Here is a 13,990-nt window from a genome sequence, read left to right on the forward strand (position 1 = left end):
TAAACAGGCTTTGGTATCACAGTTAATCTTCCCAATTGCTCTTCAGAAGAAGGTACATGTAAGACAGAAAAAAATCTATCTATCTACTTCAAGGCCAATAAACACCAAAGTATCTCATATAACTGATCAATAAAAATTCTAAAGCCCTTTTACAAAGTCCTGAGTGAACTTTAAAAGGCCAAATCTGACTATGACACTCTCTAGCTTAAAATCAATGACTCTCCATCACCTGCAGTTCAAAGTCCAAGCTCCCTATCAATCTAATCCCTTCCTACTGTTTAGTCATTAGCAGTATCAAAGTAAATTACACTACTGCTGTGGCTTTGTACACATTTCTCTCTGCCTTTCTCCGTGCCTAGGATGCTCAGTCCCAGTTCCTACACACTTTGCTTGGTGAGTTTCTATTTACCTTTTAACTCCTCCTCAGACATTGCCTCCTTCCATAGTTTTTTCACCCCAGAATTATTCTTCTCACCCTTAAAAATATACAGTATTTTGCCCACTATATAATTTCTACTTCTTACAAATAATCCTCTACAATAGAGCATCAAATGATTATTGCACTTAATTTTATTAAAAAATATAATTTATTTATTTACTATAAGCTTCTTGATGATCATAGTGTCATATGATTTTGCACCCCCAGGATCTATCATACAGTGGGTACTAACAGTCACTTCGTTAGTGCTTGTTGTAGTTTAATGTATTTGCAGTGAAACAGCTAAAAGTATAGTTTCTTGAAGTATATTCCAAAAAACACTACTTCTTCTAAACCGCCATTGGGAATACAAGTCACAGCTTAGTCGTATAGGTCACATATACCTTCCACTCCCAACATGTTTTCTCTTTCTAAACATAATAGCCCTATCAGGAAGAATTTTAAATTTAGGTCACTCTTTCATTCAGAACTACAAGTCTTCTGGCAGAGAAGGCTAAAGTGGAAACTAAGCTTTAAGTTTATTAAAACGGATGAGAAACATGAAAAACAAGTAATTTTGTAGGAAACATTCAGAATGTATATGATTGGACAAATAAGAAAGTTAAGAATATTATGGGGACAAATCTAAGGTGTAATACTTAATAACTTTACTAAATATGTAATAGTTCCCAGACGGAATCTAATCATGAACAATGACATGAAAAAGCAGGGTGTAATATTAATAACATTTGTACTTTACCTTTCTAATTTGCTGTAGAGTGCACACAGTACATTATACTTCTTCAATAGTCTTGACATAACATTATCAACTTTGGTACTGGTATCAATTTCTTTTAGTAAGTCAAAGAATTTATAGACACTACAAAGGAAAGAATAGAAAAAAGTGAATCCATAACTTAAAAAATTCATTTTGTTTCATTTTCAAAGCATAGATATTTCAATATAAAAGACTGTTAGCCCTACACCAAATCACTATTACATCCTTTGGAAGGTATTAATTTTTGCATTTTATCAGAATTTAAAAAAGAAAAAAAGCCTTCAACCTATACCCCTGAATCTACATACCTGTGCCTCTTCCACCTACTTATCATCAAGACCATAGAAAAAAAAAAAATAAAGGTTATTACAGACACACACATATATTTCTCCCATTTTTAACCAGTAAAATAGTTTTATTTAATTTTTTAAAAGGTATCAATGTGAAAATTTCCCAAAGCTGGGAATAACATTCTAGAGCCCATATATTTATTTCTATATCTATATGTGTTAAAATCGTAAGTTCACATCCATTCATCCAATTCCAACACAAAACCACATGGTTCATTCCAGTGTTTCCCTCTCCATATTTATAACTCTTCCTTGACAGTGAGAAACTTGGGATCCAGATATCTTTAATTTACTTATTTAGTCAATCCCCTGGATGTAACTACTTTCCATCTCCCAAGCTACCAATTCCCCTACATGGGTGTCCTCTTCTCTTGCTCAGACTGACTTCCCATCCCCGACTGCCCCCCCCCACATGGATACCTTCCTCACCCTGGTAGGGCTCTGACTCCTTATCCCAGACTGCCCTTACCTCATATGTGCCATGACTTCCTACACCAGCTGCCCGCACACCCTGATTGGGCACTGACATTGCACACCAAGCAGCCTGTGTCAAGAAGCATGCCCCCAGCTCCGCCCGGGTAGATGACCTCCTCATCCCACTTTGGCTCTAACATCCTTCTCTGAGCCCCACAGCTCTACCCCACTACAGATGCACACACCTACTTTCTGCACCCCACCAATCATCCAGGATTGAATTGTTGGGGAAGAGAAAAAGAAAACTGATTACAAATTTTAAGTTGTTTAAATAATAACTCTAAATTATTCTTTATTGTTTCTATAAAAATTAACATTTTTGAAATATTAATACATATACTGTTCACTACTGAAAAATAGGGCAATAGAGATAGCAATCATCAACTGCACCTCCCACTCTCATTTCTAATCAAGTCTGTCTAAGGAATTATATCAAAGCAGCAAACCATACTATGGAGGAGTCACCAGATCCATCTATAGGCTGCCTAGCAACCTATAACCTGAGTTATAGTCTTCATTCCAAAAAGTGGGCTGCACCACTTAGACATCTATCCCGAGAACCGGAAAAATAAAAGCTTCAGCTACTTAGCAGTGGGCAGGAACACAAAAGAAGGTTATGAAAAGTTCTACTGATATAGAAGAGATTGGGGCAGCCACGACAAGCTTTGTGGAAAGGCAAATAAAGGAAGAATAGAAGTGATACAGAGTAGGCAGTCAGGATGTTGCATGAAAAGAGCCAATGTGCAGAGAAAAAAAGAGGAAGAAATCAACCTTAGGACAGCGTTTATTCCAGAACCACTCTCACTGCCAGTTTTTATGAGATACATGGTGATAACTACCTACAGAGCACCGTGAAAACTGTGAATTGTTACTACAAAGCCTTTTTTCCTAGGGATAACTTGAGTCTCTATTCCTTCTGTAGCCCTCCTCTGAAGGAAAAAGAGGGCAGGAAGCTGAGAGGGAAAGAAGGCAGGCAGACAGGCATAAAAAGCCCACAGACCTGAAGGTACCTATGTATTCTACAGCAGTGCTCCCTGGATTGTTACTGGTCTGTAAACTGTTTACCAGTCCACAATTAAGTACAGAGATTGAGTCGCACTTAAAAACTATTATCGCAATTTGACACTAATTTTATGCCTGCTGAATCTAATAATACAAAATTTGGTCCTATGTCTAGCATGATTTTATTTCATTTTTCTAGTAATTAATTTACATTACATTTTAAAAAAAATCCGTCCATGATATATTAGAAAGAAACCAGTTCTTCACCGGAGCATATTTAAGAAGCAGTGGTCTAGAAAACATTCCTGGATAGTTATCAGAACACTGAGAAACACCCTAAGAAAAGTTGTACCAAATATATTACTATATTTATTATAATGATATTATTTACATTTTATAAATGTAGTGCTGCTTTACAAAATATAGTGATATTATGTCCATTTTATAAATCAGTGCTGCTCTACACTCAGGGAAAAGTTTAGGAAAAACTTTACCAGAAAAATTCTTTCATCTTATAGATAAAAGATACAGACAGAACCTAGTAGAGTATCATAGTGCCTAACAGTTGGTAAGTTTTGTTTCTTTCCCCTTTTTTCTGGGCTGGGCAGGTGGAGAAAAAGGGTGTGTGAGGAGCCTAAAGAGAAAAAAGAGATCAAGACCTCACCAGGGCCTACGTTGTTACAGGCACTGACTCTATGAACTGTTTATTTCTCTATTCACTGTAAATTATTTAATCCTCATAATTCTGTGAAGTAGGTAATAATTTTCATTTCATAGATTAGGAACCTGGGGCTTAATTAGAAGAAGCAATCTGCTCCATGTCATATACCTTGTAAAATAAACCCAGTCTATCTTAACCCAAATATCCATACTCTTTCCAATCTTCTGAGGCCACTACATTTCCTGAATGAATGAATAAATTAATGTAGAATTTACTTACATACTTAGGTTATTTTTCAGCTATATAAAAAGAGATAAATGAATTCTAATTCAATAAGTTAAAAATACAAACACCAAGGCCTTTGTTTCCACATTTTATTTAGAGGTAGTAAGGAAAAGTGTTACCAAAAAATGCAATAATTTAATTTATCTCATTTACACAAAACCCTAATTATGTTTAATTTTAGATGGCTTTATCCAAAAACATACAGGTACTACTATCTTTTTGGTAAAAGTATTTATTTAATCTTACATTTTGTAAACACGCTGGAAGAGAAATGACTGGAGGTCCCAGAAGGCTCTTCTGAGTTGTTACAAACAAATTAGTAAACTCTTATGAGGCTTATAAGCTCAATACAGATATTAGTTAAGTAGTAACTGGGGCAAGTATTGTAGTGGATACTCAACTGAATATACAGTCTCAAAAAGTATATAATTATAATATCTGTTATATTCAACAACCTTAAAATTTAATAAATCTTAACTGAATTCCTTTAAGATAGACTCACACTACTTTTACAAAGAAGTTTTAATATATAATAAGCCTACTTCATAAATCCTTGCTTTTCTTGTCCACTTTATCAACAGCTACAATTAAGAAAGTTTACAGATAGTGAGAGACATAATGAAAATTTTCCCAGGATACAAACTGCTACATTTTTTTAAGAAAGTGCAGCATAAATACACCTTCATTAAGGCCTCCAATGGAGAACAAGAGTTCACTAGTTGACCTAAATGTGTGTTTTATTTAATTTTAGCATTTCTCACTAATTCCCTAAAGTCTATTAAAATAAAAGTTCGGAAATAGTTTTCTTTAATGGCAGAGGCCTATACTGATGTAAGAAATTTTACCTGGTTTCTATGCTTTTCTGCAGCTCAGTGAAAGTGAATGGCATCTCATCTAGGTCAACTGCCGCAATAAAGATACAGATTCCCCATAGTTCCTTTTTCTTTTGAATATAACCTTCCTGGGAACAAAAAAAAAAAAAAAGGTTCAAATATTCATTAAATCATTCACATATGGGATACTGTGTTAAAACTGTATTATATGCAACTTTTTTTCTTATTCAGCATAACAAAATAAATCTGTTTCTAAATCTTTACTAGGGCATATAGTTAAGAGCATTTAATTCTATACTAAAGGAACCCTTAAATTTCATATTGTAAGGCCAAAAAAAAATTACTAGAAGGATCAAACAGTTAAATTACAACTTACTATAAAAAACCTAGGGGTCAGTCAGTTCTTTGAAGTAAGTATTTCCACTTTTCAAAAATCCAGTATCATCAAAGTCAAGTTAAAAGATTTTAGACTCCATAACATAAATTGCTTAAAAAAAAAAAAGCCTAATTTCTTATTTGACTGGCTTCTTTAGCTTTAATTCACTTGTTCTTTTATCAATCTATTAATTAATCTTTTCTAAACGTATGAAATTCTTATCTCTCAGTGCTATAATTGCTTTCCTTGTAAACTGAAAATTATAATACATATCTCACTTTGTAAGAATTAAATGAGGTTATATGTATAAAGCCCTTGGCATAATGCCTGGTGTATAATCAGTATTCAGTGAATGATGGCTATCACTATCATTTGAATATTTTTTTCATTATCATTAGAATACTGTTTCCCCTAAAAATATATATCCCTAAATATGTAAGTTTTGTAGGTAAAACGTGGATTATATTAAATTGAAAACAAAAGAAATACCAAGTTATCTGATATTCTATTAAACAGTGAGAATTATTTGCTTACTCTTAATTGCAAATTACAATAGAGCTGAAAATTATGTAATGAAATTTTACATTGTTTGGAAATCTCAATTATATAAAAGTTTTAGGAAAAAAAGGATTATTCTAGATTATCAAATTTTATGGATAATACAAAGCTTGTCACTATGCAAGTTAAACTATTCCTTTATCTTAGCTACTTAGGAAATAAATATTTTTAAACTTATATTACAACCATACACCCATTAGAATTGTTAAAATTAAAAAGACTGACAATCAAGGGTTGATAAAAAAAGTAATGGAACACTCAAACATTGCTGATGGAAATGTAAAATTGTAAAATCATTTTGAAAAAGAAGTTTGGCAAGTTTTTATAAAGTTATAAAAGTTTCCATAACACTTATTAGATATTTACATCCAAGAGAAATGGAAACTTCATACTTGAAAACTAATAGCAGCTTCATTCATAAAAACCAAACACTGAAACAACCCAATATCCAAAACCAGGTAAAAAGATAAATTGTGGTATATCCATACACTGAAGTGTTATTTAACAATAAAAAGGAAAAGTACTAATAAACACAACATAGATAAATCTCAAAGTTATTACACTGAGAAAAAGAAGCCAAACACAAAAGGGTAAGGTACATGCTGTGTGATTCCTCTTGAATGAAATTCTAGGAAAGACAAAAACTAATCTTTCATGTCACAAAGTAGATCAGTGGCTGCCTGGGGACAGGAGTGGTGGTATTGGGGAATGACTACAAAAGAGAAGGAGAAAATTTTTTAGAGTAATAAAAAATTTCTATACCTTAATGGTGGTAATTACATGGTTAAATAACATTTGTAGAAAGTTATTGTTCATTTAAAACTGGTTGATTTTAGTGTATGCAAATTATACCTCAATAAATTTGACTTTGAAACTATACTATCTCTGAAACTGAACATACAAAGTATATGTTGCTTGACTGTTATAATGACTACGAAGTATGTTTTAATAAAATGAATGAACATAAACTCATATATGTATTTACATTAATACTGTCAATTTCTCAGGAATTACTAAGATGTAAAATGTTGTTTGTCTCTATAATAAACAACCTCCAAACTAACATGCTATTTGAATTTTTGTGCTTAGTTCTTATTATGTCATGTCTTATTTTGGTTTGCTTTTTCGCTCTCAAGCTATCACCTGTTGGACCTAACTTCTCTCAATGTGTTTTCTTTCAGCAATTTCAGTCTTTTTTTTTTTTTTTAATGCTTTTAAAGTTGGGAAATGAAGTATTAAGCTTGTTAAAATTGAGTATGTTGTTTGTTCATTTTTTTGAAATAGCAAATTATATTAGGACATAGTCAACACAATTCAACACAAGTTCATCTGAAATGATAGAATGCCTAAATAAAATGTTGTATACATAGGTTCTGATCTTTAAGAACCTGACGAACTTTCCTTAAGTAAAATGAGTGGCCTTTATTTCAGAAGATTTATAAATCGTGTTGATTTTGTTGTTGATATTGTTGTTCTAGCTGCATGCCAATTAACTATATATTTAGATAAAATGGTCTTTCTTCTTTACACACATTTATATATGGTAGAAAAATAAATGTTCCTTCTAAACTTGAAACTATTAAATATTAAATATTTTAATCATCTATATTTGACTTAGTTAGAGGGAACCAGATTACAGATGAGATCATGTTATAAAACTAAATGATTCATGCAAAAACAAACATTTTTTTTAATAGAAAGAAAATGACCAGTTTCCAACTAAAAGATCCCTAGAAATAGAATTTCTAAAGTATTTAAGGTTCTAGATATAGACATACATACAGACACAGGTACAGACATGGAAAGAGCTTGCATTTTAGTTGTAACCAGTAACATCCACTTGGTCTGATCTTATATAAGATTTGCTAGAGGGAAAAAATTTACAAAGCCATGAAGATTACAATCAACTACAAAATCCTACTCTACAATCATTTTGTTCATTTTCTAAAACAGTAGATTTTATTGGAGCACAAATAATATAATTCAACACAGTCATCTGATGTGATAAATGTCTAAATGGAAAACATCAGTCTAACCACCATATTTGCAATCATTTAAAAATCACGTTTTTTTAATCTTCACATAGTTTTTTTTGCATTTTCCATTTGTTTATGTCTTCCAAAATTTGAGACCTCTAATAATTTTTCAAGAAATATTCATCATGCAACTGCTATGGTTTTATGGCTTTTGGGGATACAGTAGTAAAACAAAAAACTACCTGTCTCCCTGGGACTTAGACTATTATTTACTTCAGAACATGAATTTTGGTGTCAAACATTCAAGAGTTTGAATACACACTCTAGTTGTTTAACTGTGAGCAACTTGCTTAAATATAATTAAGCCTCAGTTTCTACCAGAATAGAGATGATAATAGTGTGTAATCAGTGTCACCATGAAAATTAATAGTGAGGATACTCTTAAGTAATCAGCATGGCGCCCAGTACTGGACCCACTGAATCAGAACTAGCAGTATCAGCAGCATTATTATTAGCAGTGAATCTAGCACTCATTCCACTGATTGTCTCAACACCATCATGAGCCAGCCTTCTCCACACCAAACACGTTCATCCATTCCTGAGAATGCTGAGGAATGCTGGAGTTTTGTGTGTGTGTGTGACCGCACAAGAAATCATGTCACTGACCTCCAAACCCTGGCAACCACTGCTCTGATTTTAATTCCTTTTCCAGAATGTCATATAAATGGAATTATGCAGTCACTAGCCTTTTTTTCCTGGCTTCTTTCACTTAGCATAATGCTTCTGAGGACTCATCCACATTGTTGTATCTACCAGTATTAATTTCTTTTAATTGCTGAGTAGCACTCCATTGTATGAATATGCCACAATTTGTTTATCTATTCTAACAGTTCAAGACATCTTTATGAATAAGGCTACTAACCCTAGCCTTAAATACACAACCACAGATCTTTAAGTGTATGTATGTTTTCATTTCTCTTGGGTAAACATCTAGTTGGGGAATGCTAAGTTCTACATTAAATGTAAGTTTAAGTTTATAAGAAACTGATAAACTGTCTTCCAAGGTGGCTATACCATTTTGCATTCCCACTTGAAACAAAAGAGAGTTCTAGTTGCTTCACGTCCTCACTAGCACTTAGTTTTTATTTGTTTGTTGTTTTCTGTTTTTTAGACATCCTAGTAGGTATACTGGTACATTTTCACAAGGACTAATGACATTGAGTATTTTTTCAAATCTTACTTAATTTCCATATCCCTTCTTTGGCAAAGGGCCTTTTCAAATCTCTTGCCAATTTTCTATGCAGTTGTTTGTCTTATTAAGGTGCAAGAGTTATTTATACATTCTGGATTCAAATTCCTTAACAGAGACCTGTCTTGCAAAAATTTTCACCCAATCTATGGCTTTTCTTTCATTTTCCTAAATAGTGTCTTTCAAAGAGCTTAAGTGTTTAATTTTGATGAAGCTCAATTTATTATTTTCTTTTATGGATGATACTTTTGGTGATACTACCTACGAAATCTTTGCTTAACCCAAGGTCACAAAGATTTTCTCCTATGTTGTCTTCTACAAGTTTAGGTCTATGATTCATTTGAATTAATTTTTATAAATGGTGTGAGATAGGGAATAAAGTTCATTTTTTGCATATGGATGTCCAACAGCTCTAACATCATTTGTTGAGAGGAATATCCTTTTTCCACTAAATTATCTTTGTACCTCCAAGTGCAAAAACTGACTATATATGTGTGGATTCTGTTTCTGTATTCTCTGTTCTGTTCTATTGACCTATTTGTTTTTCTTTTCATCAGTACGACAATGTCTTGATTAGTGCAGCTATGTTTTGTTCTTTTGTTCAGTTTCTTCAATCTGTAAAGGTCATTTGATCCACCTCTCATTGTGCAGATTAAGAAATTAAAGACTAGAAAGTTGAGAACTGTTCAACACAGCCAGTCAATGCTATAGACCTAAATCCAGGTTTCCTAACACTCAGTATTATTCCATTTATTTAAGAATATTTCCTTGTTATATTTCTACATTGATGTTCCTAACATTTTGACTATTAAAATCCATAATCTCATTCATCACCCCACCAAGGGTCCTGTACTCTTAATTATTTTACTATTCTATACTATTCATTTCTATTTTGTTGAGAAGGTTTAAGGATCACAATGCCAAAAGCCTCAACTATTTTCTCCATATCAAATAATCTCTAATTACCATAGCTTCCAGTCTTCCTCCAAATGTCTCTGCATCTTTAAGTTCCTCTTCTCTTCTGATTTTGACAAAAGGACATTCTCTTCCACTCTCAAATTAATAAATCTAACCCCTCCCTACCTCCCACTTTGGATCACATTGCCCCTCATCTTCTTCGAGACCTAGTTTATTAATTCTTCCCTCTGTCTTTTGCAATTTCTCTAACAGTTCTTCCCAAAAGCTTATTTCCCTTTAGTTACAAATAAGCTCACATCACCTTAAACAAACACAAAAAAACCTATCCCTTGACTTTATCAAGCTACTGTCCCAACTACACATACAAACCTCTCACTGTTTTCACTATTCACACACACACGCTCACCAAATACACTCTCACAGGACAGACATACCGCATCCACTGAGCACTTACTTCCACTATACAAGCACTGTTCTACTGAGGCTATTCTCTAAGTCTCCAAAGATCTCTAACTTGAATGGCCTTTTCTTTGGTTTCATCCACAAAGACCTCCATACAGCATCTGACACCACTGTCATGAAACGTTTTTCTTTAGCTTTTAAAATATTCTAACATCCTCATTCTCTTTTCTCTCTCTCACAACTTCTTCAGTGTTTCCTAACTCCAAGGACTTTTCCCCACCACCTTCTCTTTTCGGGTGCAATCTCATCCACTTGGACAGCACGCCCATCATCTCCACACAGATGTTTCACATATCTCATTCTGCTTTCCAGTTCTGACTGCTTTCTCAAGATTCAGGTCTTATTTTCCAATTTTCAACCTAAAATCTATAACTGACTTGTTTTCTTGAAAATTTAGGTGACAATTATGAAATGGGCTCAAAGAGCACTTAAAAATTGTTAAAACAGAGAAAAAGTAATTCTTTTCCCAAAAAATCACTAAAGAAAGGAAGAATAAATGGGCATAAGATAAGAAAAAGCATTTTGCAAAAGAAAAAACAGTAATTTCCAATAAACGTATTTTGAAAATACTGAACCTCAGAATAGTGTCAACTGAAGGACATTTTGCTAATATGCATCAAGTTCCTTAAGAGTTCAGTTTTATATTTAACAATTTATCCAATGAAAATAACTAGAGTATTGAGTAAAAATTTAGTGTAATATATGTTCAAAGAATTATTTATAATAGCAAAAGTAGTGGGAAAAGCTTAAATATCTTTGAGTAGAATGGTTAAATAAATTATAACATAGCTATATTACAGAATAACATAAAACTCTCAAAGCATTTCAAAAATTGGGACATGGGAAAATATCAAAGACATGTTAAGAGAAAAAAACCCACCAGAATACAATATTCTGTGTATATTTTGACTACAATTTTGTAAAAAAAATTTTAAGAGGAAGGAAAGGCAAAAATATATCAAAATGTTAATTATTATCTCTAGGTGGTAGGATTACAAACGGTTTTATTTTCTTCATTAATCCTTGATACATTTTCTAAATTACCTACAATAATAGAGGAGAAAATAAGTCAATAAAAAAGTACTAAATTGACATAAAGTAGGAGAGAAAAAAACTAGGAATACTCGAGAAAAATCTTTAAAACATTAAAACTTTTTACATATATTGTAGTTTAAATCAAAATCTACAATCAACACTTGAAGAGGTTACCTATTAGGTGACCATTTAGTTTAGTTCACTTGAACCACCCAACTGGTAACCCCAAATCAGTGATGATTTGTACTTGCTTTTTTACAATGTACTAACTTATAAAAGAACGCCACCAAGTGGTGACATAAATCATCTTGGAAACAGCAGAAAATGAGGTTATCTTACTATTCATGCTATCGTAACTAACATGAATTTAAACTGCAATTTTAAAAGTTAAAAATACTATTATCTCTCATTTTCACTTTTTAAAATATCAGCCATGACCAAGATGGAAATAAGCCATAAGAAATACGCTCTTTATCTCAGGGTCAAAAGAATAGATTCTTACACTTGACTTTTGAGACTGTAATGAGTGATTAGCAATAAAGTTACAAACTAAATGTATTAGAGAAATAGAGGGGATAAGAGCTGCCTTTATCTTCCACTCCTGGATTTCATCCTCACCAAGGTTAAATGTAGGAACAAAAGGGGTAACATGCTAATATGCCAGAAAATCTTCCCTCTCATTTGTGTAATATTAGCTGACAGCAGTTAGTGTTAAGAAAGTTCTTTGATGTGCTCAGACGAAGCAAGGGGCAAGAGTGGCAGGGCCAAGAAGAAGAATGCAAAAGCTAACCTTACTTGTATTAAATCGTGTTTTTGATACAACATGCAGGGTTAAACATCAGCTGAATTAGCCACCTAGCTACACAATGCCTTTTGGGGGAAGAGAGTTGACTCTACTCCCAGAAATATACGTACCTGACAAGCCCAGATTCATCTGGCCTCCTGCCCAAGAGATGAGCACCAGGGGCTCCCTCCCTTAGGAACTTCTACTGAGCTCAGTGGATAGGCTTGTTTAAGCACTTAAGTAAACTTAAGTTCAGTTTACTTGTTTGTTCAATTGTCCATATCTCAACTAGTCTGTAAGCACCCTGAAGACATAAAAATTGTATCTAACTCACTGCTGTACCCCCAAGAGCCTAGTATAATGTCCAGCACTAACTTGGTGTAAAATGTCTATTTTTGGAAAAAGCAGTAGCAATAACAGCCACCCCGCAATATAGGACAGAATGACTTTTTTGAATTTCTTTTTCTTCCTAGTGTGCTCAACTGAATCACAAGTAAAAGGCATAAGGTAAGAATATTGGTTCTACTATAGTTTCTTGAGCTCCTGAGCACACACTGATAAGCTAGTGAGTATCAAAATGACCCACCCACATGAAGAAATGATATTACCGACCTCACTTTCTCAACATGTGACATATAACAGACCTGGAACTTAGTTTTTAGTCAACCTCTCTGCTTAGTTTATTGACTCAAAGGCCCAAAAGATGATCCACCCAAGAAGATGCAGCCAGAGGAGAGAAAACTGCCACCATATTAAAACAGCCACTAATTAGTTGGGTTTTCTGTTTAAAAAAAAAAAAAAAATCTATGAAACTGATGTTTACCACTCTTGGAAACAAAGATAAAAAAATATTAAGAGGTCAATGCCCACAACTCAGATTCAATTACATTATAAAAGTTATCTTTCAAAGTTTGCATGTCAACTCATTCTACCAATATCACATATAATTCTTTAAAAAAGGAAAACATAACTAATGAATAAATGAGTTGGTGTCAGAATGAAAGAATATCAGTTGGAAGGGAACTGAAAGGTATCACTGATCACCAAGTCCTGTGGTGTGACAGTTTTTGGGGTTTCAAGTCATAAAATGATAATCTTTGGCAAATTTGCCCAAATGTTAAAAACCTTACAAGAACCCATATGTTTAGTTTCAATAATGCCTCAGTAACTAAAGTAGAAAATACCTCACTTTTGCTAGAATTCAATGCAGCAAGATAACACAATTTACCTTTATAATGACAAACAGCACTGGCTGGTAGTTTTGTATGCCTAGGAAAAATAATTATTTAATAAACAAACTTCGGTAAACTTTATGAAACAGATCCAAGGTGGGGGAAAGTTTGGTGGTTTCAGAGTGCTATATATAATTCTGAATCAACTTACCTTAAGACCAAAAAAAATTCAAAATATGTGGGTAAAGAAATTGGGCATTTTGGGAAGTGTAATTTTGGACATTATTCTCTAATTCATTTAATTAATTAAGTAAGTATTTTCTAAATGCCCACTAAGCACTGAGCACTACTCTAAATGCTAGGAATACATCAATAAACAAAATAAACATTCCTACTTCCTGGAGTTGACATTTTAGGGGGGAAAAAGACAATAAACAAAAGTCACTATATATAAGCAAACCATATATATATATATATATATATATATATATATATATATATATATACACACACACACACATATATATACATACATATATATATACATATATATATATATATATACACTATGTTAAGAAAAAGAGCAGGGAAAAGTGAATAGAGAATTTGAGGGAGAAGTAGGGGCAGACTGCAGTAGTAAACAGTAGCAGACCTCACTG

At 33.0% G+C, this 13,990-nt stretch overlaps 1 protein-coding gene across 4 annotated transcripts in view; it reads right to left on the reverse strand.

Annotated features, from left to right (window-relative positions):
* The window catches only part of RB1 (RB transcriptional corepressor 1), a 107,057-nt gene that overhangs the window by 77,486 nt on the left and 15,581 nt on the right, over nucleotides 1–13,990 (reverse strand). For 3 of the 4 annotated variants that reach the window (XR_012511700.1, XM_074378162.1, XM_074378158.1), the window contains exons 3-4: nucleotides 4,814–4,929; nucleotides 1,179–1,298 (exon numbers count right to left, since the gene is read on the reverse strand). Coding sequence is in view for 3 of the 4 variants with exons in the window: in XM_074378162.1 (XP_074234263.1) it covers nucleotides 1,179–1,298; nucleotides 4,814–4,929 (236 nt within the window). In the remaining variant the exon portion in view is untranslated. The remainder of the gene's footprint in view (nucleotides 1–1,178; nucleotides 1,299–4,813; nucleotides 4,930–13,990) is intronic. The other variant, XM_074378159.1, reaches the window with a different exon arrangement.

Source organism: Camelus bactrianus, chromosome 14 (assembly GCF_048773025.1).
Source record: "Camelus bactrianus isolate YW-2024 breed Bactrian camel chromosome 14, ASM4877302v1, whole genome shotgun sequence".
NCBI lineage: Eukaryota > Metazoa > Chordata > Mammalia > Artiodactyla > Camelidae > Camelus > Camelus bactrianus.